This window comes from Pongo pygmaeus, chromosome 3, assembly GCF_028885625.2.
Source record: "Pongo pygmaeus isolate AG05252 chromosome 3, NHGRI_mPonPyg2-v2.0_pri, whole genome shotgun sequence".
NCBI classification, from domain to species: domain Eukaryota; kingdom Metazoa; phylum Chordata; class Mammalia; order Primates; family Hominidae; genus Pongo; species Pongo pygmaeus.
The window spans coordinates 1,724,295-1,747,632 of record NC_072376.2 but is presented as its reverse complement, the minus strand read 5'-3'; the positions used below and the strand labels follow the sequence as shown (position 1 = coordinate 1,747,632).

Below are 23,338 nucleotides of genomic sequence, written 5' to 3'. Positions count from 1 at the left end.
TTCACTTTGGGGTGGAGACTCAACATTTAAATGTATTATAATGAGGTTCTACAGAGGCCAGAAGTGGTCCATCACTGTGGTCTCTTATCTGGACCAAGTTACTGAAATCAGTCTCTTGTCCAATGAAACCTGTAGTTATGGCTGGTAGAATAGGGGCTGGGGGATCAGTCAGCATCTGGTGGAACTGCAAATTGGTTATTATTATTTTGAGACGGGGTCTTACTCTGTCGCCCAGGCTGGAGTGCAGTGGCGCCATCTGGGTTCACTGCAGCCTTGACCTCCCAGGTTCAAGGAATCCTCCCACTTCAGCCTCCGAGTAGCTGGGATCACAGGCACACACCACCACGGCCGGCTAATTTTTTTGATTTTTAGTAAAGATGAAGTCTTGCTATGTTGCCCAGGCTGGTCTCGAATTCCTGAGCTCAAGCGATCCTCCCACCTCAGCCTCCTAAAATGCTGGGATTACAGGTGTGAGCCACAGTGCCTAGCCTTTTTGTTTAAAGATAGGGTCTCACTGTTACCCAGGCTGGTCTTAAACTCTAGACCTGAAGCAATCCTCTGGCTTCAGCCTCCCAAAGTGTTGGGATCACAGGCGTGAGCCATCATTTCAGCCACTGCACTGTTCCAATATTGCTTAGCTCAAGGCCAGTGCTTATTGAGCTACTAAGAGGAAAAGAAAAGCAGTGTGGCAGTAAGAATATAGTTTAAATGTAGGGTGTGTGACTTAACCCTTGCCTGGCATGACCTTAGGTCCTATTCATAATTTGGTATCTTATTGCCACTGGTGTCCCCTTGACCGCAAGGGGGTCCATTCAGTTGTTGGGGGCTTAGGATTTTATTTTAATTTTTTTTGAGACCGAGTTCCGCTCTTGTTGCCCAGGTTGGAGTGCAGTGGTGCAATCTTAGCCCACTGCCTCCCCGGTTCAAACGATTCTCCTGCCTCAGCCTCCCGAGTAGCTGGGATTACAAGCATGCATCACCACGCCAGGCTAATTTTGTATTTTTAGTAGAGACAGGGTTTCTCCATGTTGGTCAGGCTAGTCTCGAACTCCCGACCTCGGATGATCCTCCTGCCTCGGCCTCCCAAAGTTTTGGGATTACAGGCGTGAGCCACCGCGCCCTGCCAGGATTTTATTTTTAGTTTACAGTGTTGAGGGTTATGGGATGCCCAGGGCCTGGGGAGGAAGGGGACGGGATGTGTCCGTCCTAGTCTGAGGATGACCTTTTCGAGTTCAAAAGGGGGCGGTGGACGCACCAAGGCACAGTCCTGAGGGCAGGAGGTGCAAAAGTTGGGCCCTCCCAGAGGTGTAAGGCCTTAGGGGATCCCAAGCATCCCTGGGGCTCAGCCTCTTGGACCTGACCCCACTGCCCACTCTTTTGGCTGGTTCCACTCTCCCCTGCATCCCTCACGTTGTCCCCAACAGGAAGCTGTGGGAACCTGTTCCCAGGTGTAGTGCACCCTTTGGGGTTCTATTTGGCTGGATCCGCGGGGTCGTCAGCTGCAACTGTGACGGCGGGGAAGCGGGACGGGATGGTGCGGATCTACAGGACCTCGCCTCCAGGTGGGACCTCCCTGCTGAGCCAGGGATTCTTTAGGATACTTCAAGCCCAGTCAACTCCAGGCAGAGGGTGGGAGGGTCATGCACCGGCGACACAGTGGAGGACGTCACGGACGGGCAGGAAGGCAGCGGCAACCGAAACTAGTGGCTCAGTCGGTGGCCGGTGTGCGGCCAACGGCCAGGGCAGTGGGACCGGACTCAGTGTAGTTGTCAACTATTGCTACCTAAAAGGTTACTCCAAAACTTTAAGCGGCTCAAAACAATAGACGGCGCGTACGGAGCCTGCAGCGGCCACGGGACCGTGGGAAGCAGTCAGTACCCGCCACAGGCCGCGCTTTCCGGGTTCCGGGTTCCCGCCAGGGAGGAGACACGCCCCCACCTGGGCAGGGACCAAGCAGAGCCGCGCTCCACCCAGGCCGGGACCAATGGGACATGCGCCACGACCCAGGCTGAGAAACGTGCCGCTTGCCCTTCCTCCCCGACCTGCGTCGCGTCGCGCGCGGCCGAATCTCCCGCCAAAGCTGCCCCCGCCCGCCAAGGCGCGACCTATCAGCGTCGCAGGGGCCCGCGGCGGCCCGGCCGCCTCAATCCCGTGGGTGGGGGGCAACCTTTTCCTCAGGCCTCTCCTCAGCCCACGGCGGCCATCCGGCTCCCGAGCCGAGGGCCAGGCAGTCGGGCTTCGCGGCTGCCCGCGGTCCTGAGGCCTCGCCCTAGCCCCAGTTGGCTCGCGAGGCGCGCGCAGCTGAGTGGACCCCTGCGGCGTGGCCCGATGGTCTCGCCCGACCCGGCGCGCGCGGGAGGCCGAGGGGCGGGGCCCGGCGCCCACATAAAGGCGGTTGGGGGCGGGGCGCGCAGAGCTTGTGAGCGTCGGCGCGGGGACGCAGGTCTCTTCGTCAGGCCTTGCCCTGTTCTACTCTGCGCTTCCTGCCCGCGCCGCCGCCGCCTCAGCCCCGGCCCTGCGCTGCGCGCCTGGCCCGTGCTGTCATGGCCTGCCGCCCGCGAAGCCCGCCGAGGCATCAGAGCCGCTGCGACGGTGACGCCAGGTGAGGCCGGGCTGCGCGGCGGGCGAGGGAGCGCGTGCCCCGTGGGGCGGGGGTTGTGCGGGGCCGGGGTGTTGCGGGGCGGGGGTTGTACGGCGGTCCGGGACCTCCCGAGCCCAGCCGACCGCGTCCCTCCCCGCAGCCCGCAGTCCCCCGCGCGATGGAGCCTGGGACGGAAGCGCAGAGCCGACGGCAGGCGCTGGAGGCCCGAAGACGCCGAGGAGGCAGAGCACCGCGGCGCCGAGCGCAGACCCGAGAGGTGGGCGCGGGACCCGGGGGTCGGGGCGAGGTGGGGCCCTTGACGAGGCCGCGGGCTCCAGGGAGCTCGTCGCGCTCTCGCGGTGGCGGGATCGGTCAGGTCGGCACCCTGCGTCCTTTTTGTCTCCGCGCGACCCGTGGACTGGGGCGGCCGCAGCAGGCCTGGGAGGCGCTGGAACACTCCGGAAGCCTCTTGCCGGGATGGGAGTCAGCTGAACCGGTGTCAGCCCGAGTTAGCCAGTTCGAGTCTGCGTTGTGCTCCCGGGAGAGGTCAGGGTCTCTGACGAGCTTCTCGTGAACACGTGGAAGTCGGGGGACACCCGAGTCCCGAGGAGAAATGAATTTACAGGGCTTACCTGCTTGGCCATTTTCTAGGTTAGGCAGTGTGCAGGGAGGGTCGAGATGCGAGCGAAAGGAGGGCTTGATGGGGGTGGGACAGCCGAGGAGGGTCTGGAGGAAATAAGCAGGGGTGCTAGTGGTCATAGTGGTGGGGCTTTTCGGGGCTATGGTTAGAGAAAACTTCTCGAGGGGCATTGTGTGGGGTGGCCCGTCCCGCATTGGGGGCTTGTTGCTCCTGAGTTCCCTGAAAGGCATGGTGACTTGGCCGAGATGGAGCAGTGAAGGTGGGGGGAAATGCGTGGTTCAGGATAGACTTCTGAAGGCAGGACCTGTGAGACTTGCTGATGGGTTGGGGATGGGAGGCGTGAAAGGAAAAAAAAACTCGGACCCAAATTCACTATGCCAAAAGGAAGAAATGATGCTGAAGGCGGAATCATGCAACAAACTACCTACCTTTGCGTTTGTTTGTTTTTTTCTTTCAAAAGACAGGGTCTCATTCTGTCTTACAGGCTGGAGTGTGGTGACGCGATCTTGGCTCACTGCAACCTCCGCCTCCCGGGTTCAAGTGATTCTCCTGCCTCAGCCTCCCCAGCAGCTAGGATTACAGGCACATGCCACCGCGCCCGGCTAATTTTTTGTAGTTTTAGTAGAGACAGGGTTTCACCATGTTGACCGGACTGTTCTCGAACTCCTGACCTCAAGTGATCCACCCACCTCGGCCACCCAAAGTGCTGGGATTACAGGCGTGAGCTACCGCGCCCGGCCACCTTTGTGTTCCTTTTTGTTTCTAAGCAGATAGCTACAGATAAAAGATTAAATATCTCCACGGGTGAACTCTGTTCACCTTAAGTGGCGACTTATCGAGCACATTAGGAATACGTAATTGACTATTCCCCTACCTGCTCCTTTTCTCTTGGAACATGTAGATCCTTTCTCCTTCAACCTACTTTTCTCTTTTAAATATTGAGGCCCTGACAGTCATCTCTGGAGAAAGGCACAGACCACAGACGCTTTCTGTAATTTCGTGTTCTTCTAGGTATGTCCTTAACATTAGCTAAATTCCTAAAGCAATTGAGACCTGTCTTAGACACTTTTTGGTTTACAGAGGAAAGAGGCATCAAGAATGACTAAAGCCTTTAGGTCTGAATGCTCTTAATTGGGGCCATTTGCTAAGATAGAGAAGATGGGCTGGAGCAGCTAGGCATGGGAAGTTGTGAGGCTTGAGAAGCTTCTTAGAGAAGCAAAGGAGATGTCAAGAAAGGTAATGGAGTGTAGGAGTCTACATGGGAGGCATCTTCAGGCACAGTGAGTTACCAGGACATATAGATGATATTTAGAGACTTGGGTCTAGGGGGCTGGGCGCAGTGGCTCCTACCTGTAATCCCAGCACTTTGGGAGGCCAAGGCGGGCCCATCACCTGAGGTCAGGAGTTCGACACCAGCCTGACTAACATGGAGAAACCCCATTGTTAGGGACCAGCCTTGACATTACCCGTAGGGTACTCGAAGTCCGGTGGTGACAACAGAATGAGAAGAGACAGGTTAAGAGTTCATAAAGGTGGGAGCCAGGGGACCAGTTGGAAAATGGAGGTTGCAAAAGGCCCAGAGTTCTGGTCTCCACACCATTTATTGAGTACAATCACTTTAAGAAGTAGGCTGGGCGCAGTGGCTCACGCCTGTAATCCCAGCGCCTTGGCAAAAGGCGGAAGGATCACGAGGTCAGGAGATGGAGACCATCCCGGCTAACACGGTGAAAACCCGTCTCTACTAAAAATACAAAAAATTAGCCGGGCGTGGTGGCGGACGCCTGTAGTCCCAGCTACTCAGGAAGCTGAGGCAAGAGAATGGCATGAACCCGGGAGGTGGAGCTTGCAGTGAGCCGAGATCGCCTCACTGCACTCCAGCCTGGGCAATAGAGCGAGACTCCGTGTCAAAAAAAAAAAAAAAAAAAAAAGAAGTAGATGTTCAGGGTGAAACAGTGAAAGGGAGGCAGTGCGTCATAGGCGTAATTTATAGCGGTTTAAATGAATCTCCTTTGTGCTCAAACAGCATATCTTTAACTTACTGGAGAGTAGCTAGTGGGAGCGGGCTTAACTAGGAGCCTGCACATCTCTCCACATTCCAGTGCTTTAAAGGAGCGTCTTTCTCCTTGAACACAGTGTTTACAGATAAGAGAGCAGGTCTCACTCTGAGCATGGGAACATGATGGCAATTAGGAGGCTTTCCTCCTCAGAGGCCTCTTGTGGCTTTTCACAGCTTACTGTGCCATATTTTTATGGCCAGCCTATACAGGCACCCGTAAGCCTTTTTCCCAACATCCCATCTCTACTAAAAATACAAAATTAGTCGGGCATGGTGGCGCATGCCTGTAATCCCAGCTCCTCGGGAGGTTGAGGCAGGAGAATCCCTTGAACCCAGGAGGTGGAGGTTGCAGTGAGCCGAGATCACGCCATTGCCCTCCAGCCTGGGCAATAAGAGTGAAACTCCGTCTCAAAAAAAAAAAAAAAAAAAAGACAAAAGACTTGGGTCTACGGGTGGGTACGGAAGAGGCCCTAGGTCCAGATATGAAGGGAAAGGAATCAAACCTTATTGAGATCGAGCTCTGAACTCTCCAGTGGTCTCATTTAGCTGAAGATAAAAATATTAAATCCTTACAGTGCTTTAGAAGTTATGGAAGTTTTTGGTATCCTCATTCCTCAAACTATAGGAATGCTTCTGTCTTAGAGCCTTTGCACTTGGTGTTTGCACATTATGGATAATGCCTGGAGGCACCTGACAAATAGAACCAGCTTGTCGATGGATAAGATCTAAAGTACTCTTTGGAAGGTTGTTAACTTAGTGTGTAAAATTAGGCTTTGTTGTCCCAAGATGGGGTAGATTGAATATAACCTACTTAATCTAAGAAATGGACTTAAAGGTAGCAAAATATGGCATGTAGTATATGGTCATTCACATACATAGACTTTAAATTATTCTTGTAGTTCAGGAATTTGTTATGCTGGGAGACCCAGACTTGAACCTCTTGATATACTAGTGAGGATGCTTGTATCCAATCCTGGACAAACCTCTATTGAGTCAATTTAATTTTCAGTTAATTACCTAATTTTATTTCATAACTTTCTACCATTTTTAGAATCTGGAAATTTACTTTTAGAAATCCAATTTAAGTTTATCTTGAGTTGTGTGACTGTAAGGGAAGAAACGATAATTACATAAGAGGATTATTCATTTGTTACTGCAATTGCATTTTCAAAGCACAGCATTTGGTTTACAGCTAAAATAGGTTGCTTATTTGTTGTAATTAAAGTTAGTATCTAGTTTATTTTTTTGTGACAGAGTCTCACTGTCAACCAGGCTGGAGTGCAGTGTTGTGATCTCATCTCACTGTAACCTCTGCCTTCCAAGTTCGAGCAGTTCTGCTTCAGCCTCCGAGTAGCTGGGACTACAGGCATGCGCCACCATGCCCGGCTGATTTTTTTTTTTTTTTCCTTTTTGAGATAGAGTCTTGCTCTGTCGCCCAGGCTGGAGTGCAATGGCGCGATCTGAGCTCACTGCAACCTCTGCCTCCCGGGTTCAAGCAATTCTCCTGCCTCAGCCTCCTGAGTAGCTGAGATTACAGGTGTGCACCACCACGCCTGGCTAATTTTTGTATTTTTAGTAGAGACTAGGTTTCACCATGTTTGTCAGGCTAGTCTCGAACTCCTGACTTAGTGATCAGCCCGCCTTAGCCTCCCAAAGTGCTGGGATTACAGGCGTGAGCCACTACGCCTAGCCTAATTTTTGTATTTTTAGTAGAGGCGGGGTTTCATCAGTTTGGCCAAGCTGGTCTCAAACTCCTGACCTTGTGATCCGCCCGCCTCAGCCTTCTAAAGTGCTGGGATCACAGGCATGAGCCTGTGCACCCGGCCCAGTATCTAGTTTTAATATCAGTAGTGATTAACAGAAAAACGGGGTAGAAAAATAAAAATGTGAGTTTATGTCTGATGTATAAATAAGATACATCAATTTGAACTGCCAGAATTTGGGGCCTTAAGCTTTCGGATTTCCTGATTATTATTTTTTAAATTTTAATTATTATTTTTTTTAGACGGAATCTCGTTCTGTCGCCCAGGCTGGAGTGCAACCTCCACCTCCCAGGTTCAAGTGATTCTCCTGCCTTAGCCTCCTGAGTAGCTGGGATTACAGGCACCCGCCACCACACCCAGCTGATTTTTGTATTTTTAGTAGAGACAGGGTTTCACCATGTTAGCCAGGCTGGTCTTGAACTCCTGACCTCAGGTGATCCACCTGCCTCGGCCTCCCAAAGTGTTGGGATTACAGGCGTGAGCCACCACGCCCGGACTGTTATTTATTTACTCATTTATTTTTTGAGACAGGGTCTCTCTCCCCCAGGCTGGAGTGCAGTGCATGATCTTGGCTCACTGCAACTCCGCCTGGTGGATCACTGCAACTTCCACCTCCTGGGTCCAAGGGATTCTCCTGCCTCAGCCTCCCTAGTAGCTGGGATTACAGACACGCACTACCACGTCTAGCTAAGTTTTTGTATTTTGGTAGAGACGGGGTTTCACCATGTTGCCCTGGCTGGTCTGGAACTCCTGAGCCCAGGCAGTCCGCCGGCCTCGGCCTCCTGAGGTGCTAGGATTACAGGAGTGAGTCACTGCCCGGCCGTAAATTTCCCAATATTGACTGAAGACTACCTTGAACTTGAGATGGAACTGAGCTCCTGGATGTGGTTTAACTCAAGCACAGAGGGTACTTTGCCAGTAGACGGAGTCCTGACACAGCAAGGACTCTGACATATACTCCTCCATACACATTGTAATCATAGTGTACCTAACATTCTGAATTATTAATTACATGTGCCCGAAAGGTAAATGGATATGCTAGCTATTCTGTATTATTTTATTTATTAATTTTTTGAGACAGAGTCTCTTGCTGAGGCTGGAGGAGCAGTGGTACAATTTTGGCTCACTGCAACCTCTGTCTCTGGGGTTCAAGCAATTCTCCTGCCTCAGCTTCCCCTAGTAGCTGGGGACTACTGGTGTGCACCACTGCACCTGGCTAATTTTTGTATTTTTATTAGCGATGGGGTTTCGCCATGTTAGCCAGGCTGGTCTCGAACTCCTTACCTTGGGTCATCTACCCGCCTCGGCCTCCCCAAAGTGCTGGGATTACAAGTATGAGCCACTGTCCTCTGCCACCATAAATATTTTTTTGAGATATGGTCTTGCCCTATTGCCCAGACTGGAGTGCAGTGCCAGGATCATGGCTCATACAGCCTTGACCTCCTGGGCTAGAGTGATCCTCCTGCCTGGGCCTCCTATGTAGCTGGGACTACAGGCACGCCCCATCATGCTTGGGTATTTATTTATTTTGGAGATGAAGTCCCAACCTTTTTATTAAAATCAACTTCTCACAATGTATAAATACTGCATATTAGCACACATGAAAAAGACAACTTCTAAGGCACCCAGAGATATGTTCATACACGTTACAGGACCATTCGCAGAGTGGACAATTTGCTCTAGACAGTCAGCATTGGATAAATCAGAAGATTATCATCCCTCAGTACTGTACCCAGTCTCAGTAAATATTTACAACATGGTGAGAAGGTGTCAGCTGTACCTGCTTTATAATTCTATGAAGTACTCAGACTTACTGATAATTCAGAACTAAAGACTCTCCCATGATAATATGGCAAAATAAGTAGTCTAAAGTCCTAGTGATTTTGGTGTGTGCTACATCCATGATCAAATCCGAACACTCCTGGGGTGGGCTGGATAAGTTTTTGGTAGCCTGCTTCATTATCAGAAGTTTGTTAATAAGCCTTACCAAGAGAATACCATTTCTTCAGCATCAATCATTTCTCAACTGGTTAATGGATCAGTGATCTCATCATGAATGAGAATGGAGAGCGAACTGAAGACAATTCTTCTCACACTTAACAGGAATTAGGATGGGTCAGTGCAGTCTGGGTGCAGTGGCTCACAGCTGTAATCCCAGTACTTTGGGAGGCCGAGGCAGGTGGATCACCTGAGGTCGGGAGTTGGAGACCAGCCTGGCCAACATGGAGAAACTCAGCCTGTATTAAAAATACAAAATTAGCTGGACGTGGTGGCTCATGCCTGTAATTTCAGCTACTTGGGAGGCTGAGGCAGGAGAATCGCTTGAACCTGGGAGGCAGAGGTTGCAGTGAGCTGAGATCGTGCCATTGCACTGTAGTCTGGGCAACAAGAGTGAGACTCCGTCTCAAAAAAAAAAAAAAAAAAAAAAAGAATGGTTCAGTGCAGAACAGGAGGAGGCAGACATTTGGCAAGTACAGGATCCTACTGTTTAGTATAGACATGTCTGAAAAATTCTTACCCTGGAGGTTCATATTCAGATGGAGGAGTCTACACTGGCCAGATAACCTGGAGGACTGCCAGACCTGCACTTTTATTATATGGATACAGGCTTGGGACTACACAGCGGAAACACCCACCTGAGATAGCCTCAATTAGAGACTTATCTTGTAGAGCCTTCTCAGTATGACAACGAATCCCTGTGTATGGCCAGCCAGGGGAAGCCTGAGGTTGGTGGAAGTGAGTAGTTGCTCTGCACCATCAAGCATGCACACATCTGTCTAGATGTGCCCACAATCTGTGAAACTCGGGCTTTGTTAGAATAATGGAATTCTTTGGTTGTCGGTTTTATGAAAGGCAATATTGTCACAATCCTGTCAACATTGACATTGGCAATGACTTCAAGCTGGGACTAATGGCATAGGGACAAATTAAATACAAGATGGGAAACTCTACACTCTCTGAACTTCTTAGAGTCAACTTCTTAAGCTCCAGCATCAGGCTGGATGTTGGATCAATGAGATAAGGTTAACCCATAGAAATGCCAGAACTGAAGCTGAAAACTAGATTTGGGTTTTTCTGACTGCCACACACACTGCAAAAATTTGAAGCAAATCTCCCATCTTAATGACTTTATAAACATGTACCAGAGATGAACGAAATAACTTGATTTTAGCCATATGATAGCCCTGGACTACCGAAGTGTGGACACCCAAAAGGAATCATAATTTAGTTTGAGTCTAAAATCTAGTTGGTTTTATTAGACCCCCAAACACAGTGGGCACACTGCCAAGGAGCTCCGTGACTTCTGCTCTAATAAGACAGCCCTGGATAGACAGATTCAGCTGATAGGTTATGTTCTACATCTAGTTTGCTTTTGTCCTGCTAAACTCCAGTTTAGTATGGTTTGATACACATAGTTCACTGATACAATGCTTTTATTTTTTTTGGGTGGGGGATAGAGATGAGGTCTCACTGTCTTGCTCATGCTGGTCTTGAACTCCTGGGTTCAAGTGATCCTCCTACCTCAGTTTCCAAAGTGCTGGTATTACAGGTGTGAGCCACTGTGTCCCACCAGCCTTTGAATATTTCTTGACATACAGTTTGAAAGAAAACAAAGTATGTGTCATGGTTCAGTAGCATTTTCGTTTTATTGCAGCTTTACCACTCCTGAAGGCCCTAAACCCCGTTCCAGATGCTCTGACTGGGCAAGTGCAGTTGAAGAAGATGAAATGAGGACCAGAGTTAACAAAGAAATGGCAAGGTAACACATTTTGGACCACCTTGAAGTGTTAATCTGTGGCGTTTTCAGTAACCCATTAAATTTGATGTGTCTTAGAACAGTGGTTCTCAAAGGTCTGGGCTCCAGACCAAAGGCATCAACATTTCCTGGGAACTTGTTAGAAATACAGATTCTCAGACCCTTACCTGGGCCTGCAAATGGGGTGGGGCCTGGCCATCCTGTGAAAAGCCCTCCAGGCGGGTCCACTCTTTCAAGCTTGAAGACCACTGTCCTGTCCTCTTGGTGGTAATCCTTCTGAGAGTGGAAGTAGGTGCACAGTGGTGTTACTGCTGGATTGCAGGCTGGAGGACTATCAGAACTTACTTTCTTTTTTTTTTTTTTTGAGACAGTCTCGCTCTGTCGCCCAGGCTGGAGTACAGTGGCAAGATCTCGGCTCACTGCAACCTCTGCCTCCTGGGTTCATGCGATTCTCCTGCCTCAGCCTCCTGAGTAGCTGAGATTACAGGCACAGGCCACCACGCCTGGCTAATTTTTGTATTTTTTGTAGAGATGAGCTTTTGCCTTGTTTGGTCAGGCTGGTCTTGAATTCCTGATCTGCCCACCTCGGCCTCCCAAAGTGCTGGGATTACAGGCATGAGCCACTGTGCCCGGCATAACTATCAGGAACTTACTACAGTCATTTGTTACCACCGACCTTCTGTATGCGGTGCTAACACAACCCAGCACGGTAGATGGAGTGCTCTCTCCAGATGAAGGAATACATTGACACTTGGCTTAGGCAACAAACACAGCTCAGAAATGCCAACATACAAGGAAAGTTCTCAAACTTGGATTCTGTGAACCTCTTGCAGTTGTACACAAGATTGTTGTGTGTATCCAAGTTCTTGCAAACTAAGCTACATCCTCTTCATTGACTCATTACCTAATGCATCCTTAACCACTGTTTAATCTCCCTTGATTATCAGTGTGTTGATCCTTTCTCTTTTGATGAGTTGTCTAACTCAAACCCAGTTGCAAGGACTGGGTTTATTCAAACCCAGTTAAAATGTGGCTCATAATTGGTTGAAGTATTTTACAAGATACTTTTAGCCAACAAGTGGCTGATAAATCAAACAGGGTCTCGAGAAAAATGTGTCTTGCGTGTCAGCCGCGGAACCATACCTAGACTACCTGTTTTCATTTTGGCAGCCAGCGATGGTATTTATAGCAGCCTCCTTTGAAAAGGGACAGGAATATGTGGGAATTGGTTATTGAACATTTGGGGGAGTTGTCATTTCTTCTGGTATCAAAATGTGTGGGTGGATATATGCCTTGGTAGAAGAAATGAACTAGGAGTTCACAGATGTGAGTACCAATGTTTTTAGTGAATTATTGTATTTATATAGGTCTTGACTTTCTCAACTATAAAATTGGAATGTTTGACTTGACCTGTATAGTTTGTGTTGCATTCACAAGTCTTAGAACAGTTCTTGCATACCTATAGCCTAGTTGCTCCCTCAAGTCACCCCTTGCCAGGGGTTATCTGCAGCTCTTATTCATGCGTATTCCACCTGTCCAGATTGTCCTGTGAGTGGACCCCATTTGTTCTTCAGATATCTCATGGGTCTGTGCCTGAAAATTGTCCTGTTTTGGAAAACAGCACTGTTTGGACTGCTCTGTTGATTATACCCTTTGTGATGGAAAGCTACGGGTTTTGTTTACTTATTTTTTTGAGATAGAGTCTTGCTCTGTTTCCCAGGCTGGAGTGTAACGATGCAGTCTCAGCTCACTGCAACTTCCACTTCCCAGGTTCAAGCGATTCTCCTGCCTCAGCCTCCCGAGTAGCTGGGATTATAGCTGTGTGCCACCAAGCCCGGCTAATTTTTGTATTTTTAGTAGAGACTGGGTTTCACCATATTGGCCAGGCTGGTCTTGAACTCCTGACCTCAGGTGATTCGCTCGCCTCGGCCTCCCAAAATGTTGGGATTATAGGCGTGATCCACCTTGCCTGGCCAAAGCTGCGGCTTTTAGTGCAACCTGTGTAATTTAAACTGCCGGCCCTTTAGTGAGCCATTACTGGCAGGCCGGCTTACTTCCTGACAGTAAGAGGGGTATGAAATGTCAGCTTACTGTGCTTTAAGGAGACTAACAGACTACAAACTAGCAGTATAAGAGTATGAAAATGGATTTTCTGCATGGCACGGTGGCTCACACCTGTAATCGCAGTACTTTGGGAGGCCAAGGCGGGCGGATCACCTGAGATCAGGAGTTCAAGACCAGCCTGACCAACATGGAGAAACCCCATCTCTACTAAAAATACAAAATTAGCCGGGTGTGGTGGCACATGCCTGTAATCCCAGCTACTTGGGAGGCTGAGGCAGGAGAATCACTTGGACCCGGGAGGCGGAGGTTGCACTGAGCCGAGATCTCACCGTTGGCACTCCAGTCTGGGCAATAAGAGGGAACTCCGTCTCAAAAAAAAAATGAAAATGGATTTTCATCATACCTGAAAACCAGTCTTTCTCATCTGTGGTACTGGAGAGAATGAGGCCCTGCAGCAAATGATTTGCAGGACTAATCTCTGAATCGTACAAAGATGGTGTTATATAGCCAGTGCTACTCTAGATGCACAGGAGATAAATTACTTCATTACCTTCTGGCGTCCAAACTGCACTGAACACCTCAGCAAACTTGGGTGGATTTTAGATTTTGAGAGGAGGCACAGTAATACATGACATAATTTAGATACCTGCATGACAGGCCAGGCGTGGTGGCTCACTCCTGACCTCAGTACATTTGAGAGGCTGAGGCGGGAGGATTGCTTGAGCTCAGGAGTTCAAGAGCAGCTTGGGCAACATAGACCTCCATCTCTCCAAAAAAAGAAAAAATTTTTTTGGAGATGGGTGTGGCGGCACTTGCCTGGAGTCCTAGCTGCTTGGGAGGCTGAGGTGGGATGATTGCTTCAGCCCAGGAGTATGAGGCTATGGTAAGCCATGATCGTGCTACTGTACTCTAGCCTGGGTGACAGAGTGAGACCCCATCTTTAAAAAAAAAAAAAGATACCCACATGAACTTGGAGCTCAAGGTAGCTCGTGATTTCAACGTCAGATTGTGCTAGACTCCTTTTGGAGATGATATACTTTTTTTTTTTTTTTTTTTTTTTTTTTGCAAAACTGCGTTCTGGTAGTGACTGCAATAGAAAGCAGATGCCTCAGGAAGTTCATGAGGAACAAGACACAAGGGGGCACGTTTGGTCTCCAAGATTGGAGAAGGTATGCAGTGCCCAGTAGGCATATGAGTCCCATTAGTAAGTTTGGTGTTTTTAAAATAAGAATTTATTTCAATTTATGTTTTGTTTTTCTTTTTTTTAAGGCTGCCAAGTTTTGGGGGATGTAAATTTTTGTTGTGTGGATCTCACTACTTAAACTGAACCTGACAAGGATTTCTTTTGGCCCACGGAGCTTCTGGATTGCATAGGATGGTGTGCCTGCGGGTATCAGGGTGGAGCTTCCTCAGACCTGGCTGCTTTATTTTTATACCTTTTTTAAAAACAGCAATATTTATTTTGCCCTCAGATATAAAAGGAAACTCCTCATCAATGACTTTGGAAGAGAGAGAAAATCATCATCAGGAAGGTAAAGGCTGTGTAAATGTTTTTTTTCTAATTTGATAGACCTGTAATTTGTTAAAAAAAAATTGTGACTGTCAGAAATGCTGACTGTCGCAGTAGCATTTATTAATACCTTTTTCACTAATTTGAAATACTGTATCTGTTGTGTACTAAATTCCCATACATGCAGTCTCTGGACTGTTTAGGATTCATATGGTTGGGAATCTGGAGTGAATCCTCCATTATTGTGTTTTGACATTTTCTTGGCTTACCTTACATACATGGTGATCTTAATTGCAGGGCTTATTCTGTTAATCTGTTTTTTTTTTCAGTTCTGATTCAAAGGAGTCTATGTCTACTGTGCCGGCTGACTTTGAGACAGATGAAAGTGTCCTAATGAGGAGACAGAAGCAGATCAACTATGGGAAGAACACAATTGCCTACGATCGTTATATTAAAGAAGTCCCAAGGTAGTCTTGTTTCAGTGGCATGTCTTGAACAAGCCGTGTGGCATTGCATTTCTAAAGAGTTGCTTAGATTGGGTAGTACAATGATGCTGGGGATAGTTCACACCTGCTAAGAGCTATTTAATAGAGACGTACTGGGGCTTATGACGTAAATAATGAATGGATTGGCAACTGAAAAACTAAAGACTTGAAGATTTTAAAAATCATTTTGATAATTCTGAATGTTAGATAACATTTTGTTTCTTAGGAGTCAGCAATCATATAGATGTAAGCTTATTAAAATACACGATGGGGAAGAAATGAAGTTCAAGTTAAATACTGTAAAATTCTAATTGGAGAAAAAAAAATTGGCATTGCCCTATTGCCTTTAAGCAGCATGTTCTTGCCTATCCTGCTCCCTCAAACACACAGACACAGAAGGATATAAAGAAAGCTTTAGTGTTTTCCTGAACTTTTTGGCAGGATTGGGGTTGAAATTTACTTTTCTGGGCCAGGTGCAATGGCTCATGCTTGTAATTCCAGCACTTTGGGAGGCCAGGAGGACTGCTTGAGGCCAGGAGACTAGCCTGGGCAATATAAGGAGACAGCATTTCTACAAAAAATTTAAAAATTAGCCAGGTGTGGTGGTTTGCACCTGTAGTCCTAGCTACTTGGGAGACAGGTGGGAGAATTGCTTCAGCCCAGGAATTCAAGGTTACAGTGAACCGTTAATCACACCACTGCACTCCAGCCTGGGCTGCAGAGTTTGAGAGTTTGTCTCTTAAAAAAAAAAATTTTACTTTTGGCTGAGTGCAGTGGCTCACGCCTTTAATCCCAGCACTTTGGGAGGCCGAGGAGCGCGGATCACGAGGTCAGGAGATCCAGACCATCCTGGCTAACACGGTGAAACCCCATCTCTACTAAAAATACAAGAAATTCACTGGGCGTGGTGGCACACACTTGTAATCCCTGCTACTCCGGAGGCTGAGGCAGGAGAATCGCTTGAACCCGGGAGGAGGAGGTTGCAGTGAGCCGAGATTGCACCACTGCACTCCAGCCTGGGTCACAGAGCAAGACTCCATCTCAAAAAAAAAAAAAAAAAAAACAATTAATTTTTTTTTTTTTTTTTTACTTTTTTGGAACATAGCTGGCAAAGGAATAGTAAGATTCAATGTGATGGTGCTTTTTTTTCCCCTCCTGACCAAGTCTTGCTGTTACCTAGGCTGAAGTGCAGTGGCATATCATATCTCACTGTGTATTTATTTTTTTGAGATGGAATCTTGCTCTGTTGCCCAGGCTGGAGTGCAGTGGCACAATTTCAACTCCACCTTGCGGGTTCAAACGATTCTCCTGCCTCAGCCTCCACAGGCGCCCGCCATCACACTTGGCTGGCTAGTTTTTGTATTTTCAGTAGAGACAGGGTTTCACCATATTGGCCAGGCTGGTCTCGCACTGCTGACCTCGTGATCCGTCTGTCTCCGCCTCCCACAGTGCTGGGATTACAGGGGTGAGCCACCACGCCCAACCGTCATGGCTCACTGTAGTCTTGAACTCCTGGCCTCAAGCAATCCTCCTACCTCAACCTCCTGAGTAGCTGGGACTAGCGGTGCATGCCACCACACCTGGCTAAATTTTTAAATTTTTGTAGAGATGGGAGTCTCCCTATGTCGCCCAGGCTGGTCTTGAACTCCTGGCCTCAAGTAGTCCTCCCAAATTACTGTGATTACAAGCGTGAGCCACTGTGCCTGGTGAATAGTGATTTTTTTGAGACCGAGTTTCACTCTAGTCCAGGCTGGAGTGCAATGGCGCAATCTTGGCTTGGCGCAATCTTGGCTCACCGCAACCTCTGCCTCCCAGGTTCAAGCGATTCTCCTGCCTCAGCCTCCCGAGTAGCTGGGATTACAGGCATGCGCCACCGTGCCCGGGCTAATTTTTTTGTATTTTTAGTACAGATGGTGTTTCTCCATGTTGGTCAGGCTGGTCTCGAACTCCCAACTTCAGGTGATCCGCCTGCCTCTGCCTCCCGAAGTGCTGGGATTACAGGTGTGAGCCACTGCACCCGGCCCGGATAGTGCCCCCCCTTTTTTTTTTTTTAAACATATTTGTTCATTTTGTAGGATCTCAGTTGGTTATTTTATTTATTTATTTATTTTTGAGACGGAGTCTCACTCTGTCGCCAGGCTGGAGTGCAGTGGTGCGATCTCGGCTCATTGCAACCTCCGCCTCCCGGGTTCAAGTGATTCTCCTGCCTCAGTCTCCTGAGTAGCTGGGATTACAGGTGTCTACCACCATGCCTGGCTAATTTTTTGTATTTTTAGTGGAGACAGGGTTTCACCATGTTGGCCAGGCTGGTCTTGAACTTCTGATGTCAGGTGATCTGCCTGCCTCAGCCTCCCAAAGTGCTGGGATTACAGCGTGAACCACTGTGCCCGACTTTTTTTTTTAAAGGTAGAGTCTTGCTCTGTTGACCAGACTGGAGTTTCAGTGGCATGATCTAGGCTCATTGCAACCATTGCCTCCCAGGTTCAAGCGATTCTTCTGCCTCAGCCACTGGAGTAGCTGGGACTCCAGGCATGAGCCACCATGCCTGGCTAATTTTTGGTATTTTTAGTAGAGATGAGGTTTCATCATGTTGGCCGGCCTGATCTCAGACTCTTGAGTTCAAGTGATTTGCCGTGCCCAGCAGCGTTTTTTTTTTTGAGACGAAGTCTCGCTGTGTTGCCCAGGCTGGAGTGCAGTGGCACGATCTTGGCTCACTGCAAACTCTGCCTCCTGGGTTCAGGCGATCCTCCTCCCTCAGTCCCCCAATAGCTAGGATTACAAGCACAGGCCACCACGTCCGGCTAATTTTTGCATTTTTAGTAGAGACGGGGTTTCACCATGTTGGCCAAGCTGGTCTCGAACTGCTGACCTCAGGTGATCCACCCACCTTGGCCTCCCAAAATGCTAGGATTATAGGTGTGAGCCACCGCTCCCAGCCCCTAGCTGTTTTTTTGTTCTGTTTTGTTGTTTTTTTTGTTTTTGTTTTTTTTAAATAGAGACGAGGTCTCACTGTTGCTCAGGCCATTTTCGAATTCCTGAGCTTAAGTGATCTTGGCACGACCTCCCAAAATGCTAGGATTACAGGCATGAGCCACCATGCCTGGTGATCTATAATATTTAAAATAATACTAATCTCATAGTTGGTTAATCTTCAAGCTAATGTAGAAATGTGAGTGGCATGTGGGCATGTGCTAGAATAATCTTTCTCCTGTAGACACCTTCGACAACCTGGCATTCATCCCAAGACCCCTAATAAATTTAAGAAGTATAGTCGACGTTCATGGGACCAGCAAATCAAACTCTGGAAGGTGGCTCTGCATTTTTGGGATCCTCCAGCTGAAGAAGGATGTGATTTGCAAGAAATGTATGTCTTTATTGCATTCTTGTTCTGTGATTCTCTGATTGGTCCAGTGACTGGAGCAGCTGTGCACCACTGGGACAGGAGGGTCTGGTGCCAAGTGCCCCAGCAGCTGTTGGGGAGCAGAGCAGCTGCTGCAGCTTCGTGCTGAATTCTTCTGTACTGGGTGGGAGGCAGCTGGAAGGAAGAGTTTGCTTCCTGGATTGAATTTATTAATTTATTTTTTCAAGCAAAGTCAGTCTGGGAATACAGTTTTTGTTTGTTGTTTTGCTGTTTTTGTTGTTGTAGTTGTTTTTCCCCTAAAAATTACAATAATCTCTGGAATTTGTTTTTTAAATATAAATATCCTAAAAAGTATTTGAGTCATTTTGGCTCAACCATGAAAATAAAAGTTCTTAATTAAGGAAGGAAGGCTTTCTCTTTCTCTGTTGACTTTTTTTTTTTTTTTTTTGAGATGCTCTGTCACCCAGGTTGGAGTGCAGTGGCGTGATCCCAGCTCACTGCAACCTTCACCTTCTGGGTTCAAGTGGTTCTCCTGCCTCAGCCTCCTGAGTAGCTGGGATTACAGGCACGCGCCACCACGCCCAGCTACTTTTTGTATTTTTAGTGGAGACGGGGTTTCACCATGTTGATGAGGCTGGTCTCGAATTCCTGACCTCGTGATCTACCCGCCTCAGCCTCCCAAAGTGCTGGGATTACAGGGGTGAGCCACTGCTCCCAGCCCCGTTGGCCTTTATACTTGTGCCTAGTTGAAATGTCTCAGGCCTGAACTTCTGCTGCATCATGGGAATACCTGCTGACCAGGAAGGTAGAGAGAATGATCTTGTACCTCCCTCTATGTGGGGTTTCTTGTCAGCTCCCCTCTGGTCCTGAGCCTCTCGCTTCCTCAGACACATTCTTTAAACAAACAATTAGAGTTTCTCCTCTGTGCTGGGAAATTTATTAGAGACTGGCATGTTTGAAACGATTGTAAGTGGCTTTACCAGTTTGTCCTGACAGATGTCATTCGGGTTTTTTCCCCCAGTGTGACACCATTGTCCCATTCTCTGAGTACAAACTTGGAAAAATTAGTGATAATGCATAGTATGTTCATCACAGTGCTCGTTTCTCCCCCTCAAAAATTGGGCTTATGAGTGCTTCTGTTTCCAAGGATGCTTGTGTGGTGAGCCCAGCAGATGTTTTTGCTGCTTCTCATTGCCATCAGCTTTCATTTTGCTGATTGCAATCATTTTGCTGGGTTGATTGGGCTGGGATTAAGTCTGTCAAATAGTCACTGAAAGCTGACCCCTCAGGAAGCCTAGGACACACTGTCAGTGTTGTGGCTGTACCATATGGATGGAGTTTGTCTGTAGCGCCCCGTCTCCTGGCTTTGTTAAGTTAGTGCCTGACACATCTGTTGGATTTTGTTTAACAGACAACCTGTAGACCTTGAATCTGCAGAAAGCAGCTCCGAGCCCCAGACCAGCTCTCAGGATGACTTTGTAAGTACTTTCTTTGGATAAGTCTTTCAGCTTGGGGGTTGCAGGTGAATTGTTAATAACACATGCTGCCTTATAAACTGAAGTTTGGACTGGACATGGTGGCTCACGCCTGTAATCCCAGCACTTTGGGAGGCCGAGGCAGGCGGATCACTTGAGGTCAGGAATTTAAGACTAGCCTGGCCAACATGGTGAAACCCTGTTTCTACAAAAATACAAATAATAGCCAGGCATGATGGTGGGTGCCTGTAGTCCGTGCTACTCAGGAGGCTGAGGTGGGAGAATAGCTTGAACCCAGGAGGTGGAGGTTGCAGTGAGCTGAGATGGCGCCATTGCACTCCAGCCTGGGCAACAGAGCAAGACTGTCTCAAAAAAAAAGAAACAGAAAAGAAAACCGTCTGCTGTGCGTGGTGGCTCACGCCTGTGATCCCAGCACTTTGGGAGGCTGAGGCAGGCAGATCACCTGAAGTCAGGAGTTCAAGACCAGCCTGCCCAACATAGTGAAACCCAGTCTCTACTAAAAATACAAAAACTAGCTGGGTGTGGTCGTGCAGGCATGTAATCCCAGCTACTCGGCAGGCTGAGGCAGGAGAATCACTTGAACCCGGGAGGCAAAGGTGGCAATGAGTCGAGATTGCACCACTGCCCTCCACCCTGGGTGACAGAGTGAGACTCTGTCTCAAGAGAAAAGAAAACCGTTTTTAAATGTATCAGTTTAAATACTGTCTCCTGTCCTGAGATAGTCACTATTTGTGGTTTTGTCTAGGCTTTTAGAATTCTGTGCTTATAAACTATGTACATGGCCAGGCACAGTGACTAGTGACTCCTTCCTATAATCCCAGCGCAATGGAATGTGTGCACATCTAAACTTCAGTGTCTTGCAAATGGTACGTGGTTTCTCTTTGCAGTGTCATTATTAAAATCTGTCTCAGTTGCACATGAAGTGTACACCTTGCTGTGCATTACATCACATGATTTACCACATAAGCTGTGGGGTATAGGAAGTGGCCCCTGTTTTCAGGGTGATATGAATGTCAACTGACCCATGCTTCTGTTTTCCAGGATGTGTACTCTGGCACACCCACCAAGGTTAGACACATGGACAGTCAAGTGGAGGATGAGTTTGATTTGGAAGCTTGTTTAACTGAACCCTTGAGAGACTTCTCAGCCATGAGCTAACTGCCACCTGGCGGCCAGGAAGAGAAACAGCTCCTCCTCGACTAGGTGGAAGGCTGGCCAGGCACCAAGCATGTGTGTGCACTTGTACCTGGTGGTTTCTCTGTTAGTAGTCCATTATCTCATGATGAATTATTTTTGCCTTACTTTCTTAAGAAACATTAATTTTATGTATAGTGAGTATATTTTGCATGTTTTAAATTGTAAATGGAGCTAAATCCAAGAAAGTACTTGAAGCAATCTTCCAGCGAGCTTAATTGCGTAATCCCTGTTGTCCTCCAGGGTAAGCTGACAGGTCTATTTAACTGGTTTTCCACAGGCATCTTCAGTTGCTGCTTGTCAGATGGACTGTTTTGGATTTAACCATGTAATCCATGGGACCAATTCAGAGTCAGCTACTTTTATAGGCATGAAAGGATTCTCAGACACCTTTAGTATCTTTTTGGAAACTTAATTTTTGGCCTTTTATCAATATGTCATAACAGCATTCTAAAGTCAGACATTGTTAAATTGAGCTATTAAACTAATGGGTTTTATGTAAGTTATATGGTCTTAATTTGGTACTTGTAAATAGCACTGGTTAGACTCTAGAATACTCCAAGAGTTAGGGCAGCAGAGTGGAGTGATTAGAAAGAACATTTTAAAACAATCAGTTAATTTACCATGTAAAATTGCTGTAAATGATAATGTGTACAGATTTTCTGTTCAAATATTCAATTGTAAACTTCTTGTTAAGACTTATGTTTCTATTGCTTTTGTATGGGATATTGCAAAAATAAAAACAAAAGAACCCTCTTTAACTGATTGGGGGTGTTGCCAGGTGGGCCAGCTGCCATGAGAGCTGACATGTTTGGAAGGTCAGAATTGTGTCTGCCTTTCTTGTGTCTGAAGCAAGTGGCACTCAGCGAGTGGCGCTGGGTAAAGGGTCTTCTTTATTTTTTTAATTTTATTTTTTGAGAGAGTTTCGCTCTTGTTGCTCAGGCTGGAGTGCAATGGTGCGATCTTGGCCCACTGCAACCTCTGCCTCCCAGGTTCAAGCGATTCTCCTGCCTCAGCCTCCCAAGTAGCTGAAATTACAGGTATGTGCCACCACACCCAGCTAATATTGTATTTTTAGTAGAGACAGGATTTCTCCATGTTGGTCAGGCTGGTCTCGATCTCCCGACCTCAGGTGATCTGCCTGCCTCGGCCTCCCAAAGTGCTGGGATTACAGGTTTGAGTCACTGCGCGTGGCCAGGGGCCTTCTTTAATAGGTGTCACATGTCACATTTGGTCTGATGCTTATTCATCAGCACTGGCATGACAGCCTTCCCTGCCTCTTGGGAGAGGCCCTGCAGCAGGACAAGCATCAGTCTGAGGGTGCCCTGCCCCCACTGCCTTCACCCTTGGACCCTGGTTGCTGCCTGCAGACGTGACCACTAGTCCACGCCACAGCCACATGTCCTGGAGATCCCTCCAAGTGATGCTGGGCTGGTCTCAAGCCAGGGATGGGCTCAGGTAACTTTGTTCTAGGAGCTTGAAGAGGGCAGAAGCCCTTGTTTACTTAGCTTGTTTATGGAGACCTCAAGCAGTGTCAGGTGGAGGGTGGTAGACAGTGGGGTCGTAGCACATGCCCTGGTGAGGAGACCCAGCTTTTTCAGGGTGGTAGGAGGTGCCTGATAAAAGGTGGCATCTGGGGTGTGCAGCAAGCAGACGCCACGAAGTGGGAGCACTAGGCATTGACTTCAAGAGTCCTAAAATGTGGGAGGACTTCTGGGGGCGTGACTGCAAGCCTCAGTCTTGAGAAGGCAGAGGTGAAGGTCCTTGTTAGATGGTGACAGTTGAGTGGTGCTGTGGCCTCCATCATGACTGCGACGGAGAGAAGCTCTCCCGGGTTTGTCACTAAGAAGCTACTTCCCCTAAACTGCGAGCAGGTCCTTAGCGATGAGCAGCATTCAGTGCTCTTAGGTTAAAATTCAGTGGCTTCCAAGCAAAGATGACATTCAGAAGACAGCTGGAAAGGTGATCTAAGCTAAAGCTGAGGGTGTGGCATGAAATCCTGTTACAACCATAGGAGGATTTCAGCTCACTGCAACCTCCACCTCCTTTGGCTCAAGCAATTCTGCCTCAGTCTCCTGAGTAGCTGGGATTACAGGCGTGAGCCACCACACCTGGCCAATTGTAGTTTTAGTAGAGTCGAGGTTTCGCCATGTTGGCCATGCTGGTCTTGACCTCAGGCAGTCTGCCCTCTTTGGCCTCCCAAGGTGCTAGGATTACAGGTGTGAGCCACCACGCCCAGCTGTTAGAACCTTTCCCTCAGTAAGGCTTCTTGCTCCTCTGCAGGAGCCTAAGATGGTGCTATTCTGAAAAGCCCCATGGGTGTGGCTTCTAATGAACTGAACCCTATTAAGAGTCACAGAATTACATGGGCGGAAGCTGCCGCCAGGTTGGACTGAAAGGGCCAGGCAATACAAGAGGCCTTGAACCCTCA

At 48.0% G+C, this 23,338-nt stretch overlaps 1 protein-coding gene across 1 annotated transcript; it reads left to right on the top strand.

Annotated features, from left to right (window-relative positions):
* Positions 1-13: 13 nt before the first annotated feature.
* On the top strand, positions 14-21,668 carry SLBP (stem-loop histone mRNA binding protein). Its single transcript, XM_054486794.2, has 8 exons — positions 14-2,602; positions 2,742-2,858; positions 10,696-10,800; positions 14,334-14,393; positions 14,701-14,838; positions 18,071-18,220; positions 19,629-19,695; positions 20,755-21,668. The coding sequence occupies exons 1-8, from the start codon at positions 2,544-2,546 to the stop codon at positions 20,869-20,871; spliced, it is 813 nt and encodes a 270-aa protein (XP_054342769.1). The 5' UTR covers positions 14-2,543; the 3' UTR covers positions 20,872-21,668.
* Positions 21,669-23,338: the final 1,670 nt, after the last annotated feature.

Excerpts from the sequence above, each read along its gene's own strand:
- SLBP (XM_054486794.2), top strand. The coding sequence starts at position 2,544 with ATGGCCTGCCGCCCGCGAAGCCCGCCGAGGCATCAGAGCCGCTGCGAC. Across the intron at positions 2,859-10,695 it reads GCCGAGCGCAGACCCGAGAG|CTTTACCACTCCTGAAGGCC; the intron begins GTGGGCGCGGGA and ends GTTTTATTGCAG. Across the intron at positions 14,839-18,070 it reads TATATTAAAGAAGTCCCAAG|ACACCTTCGACAACCTGGCA; the intron begins GTAGTCTTGTTT and ends TTTCTCCTGTAG.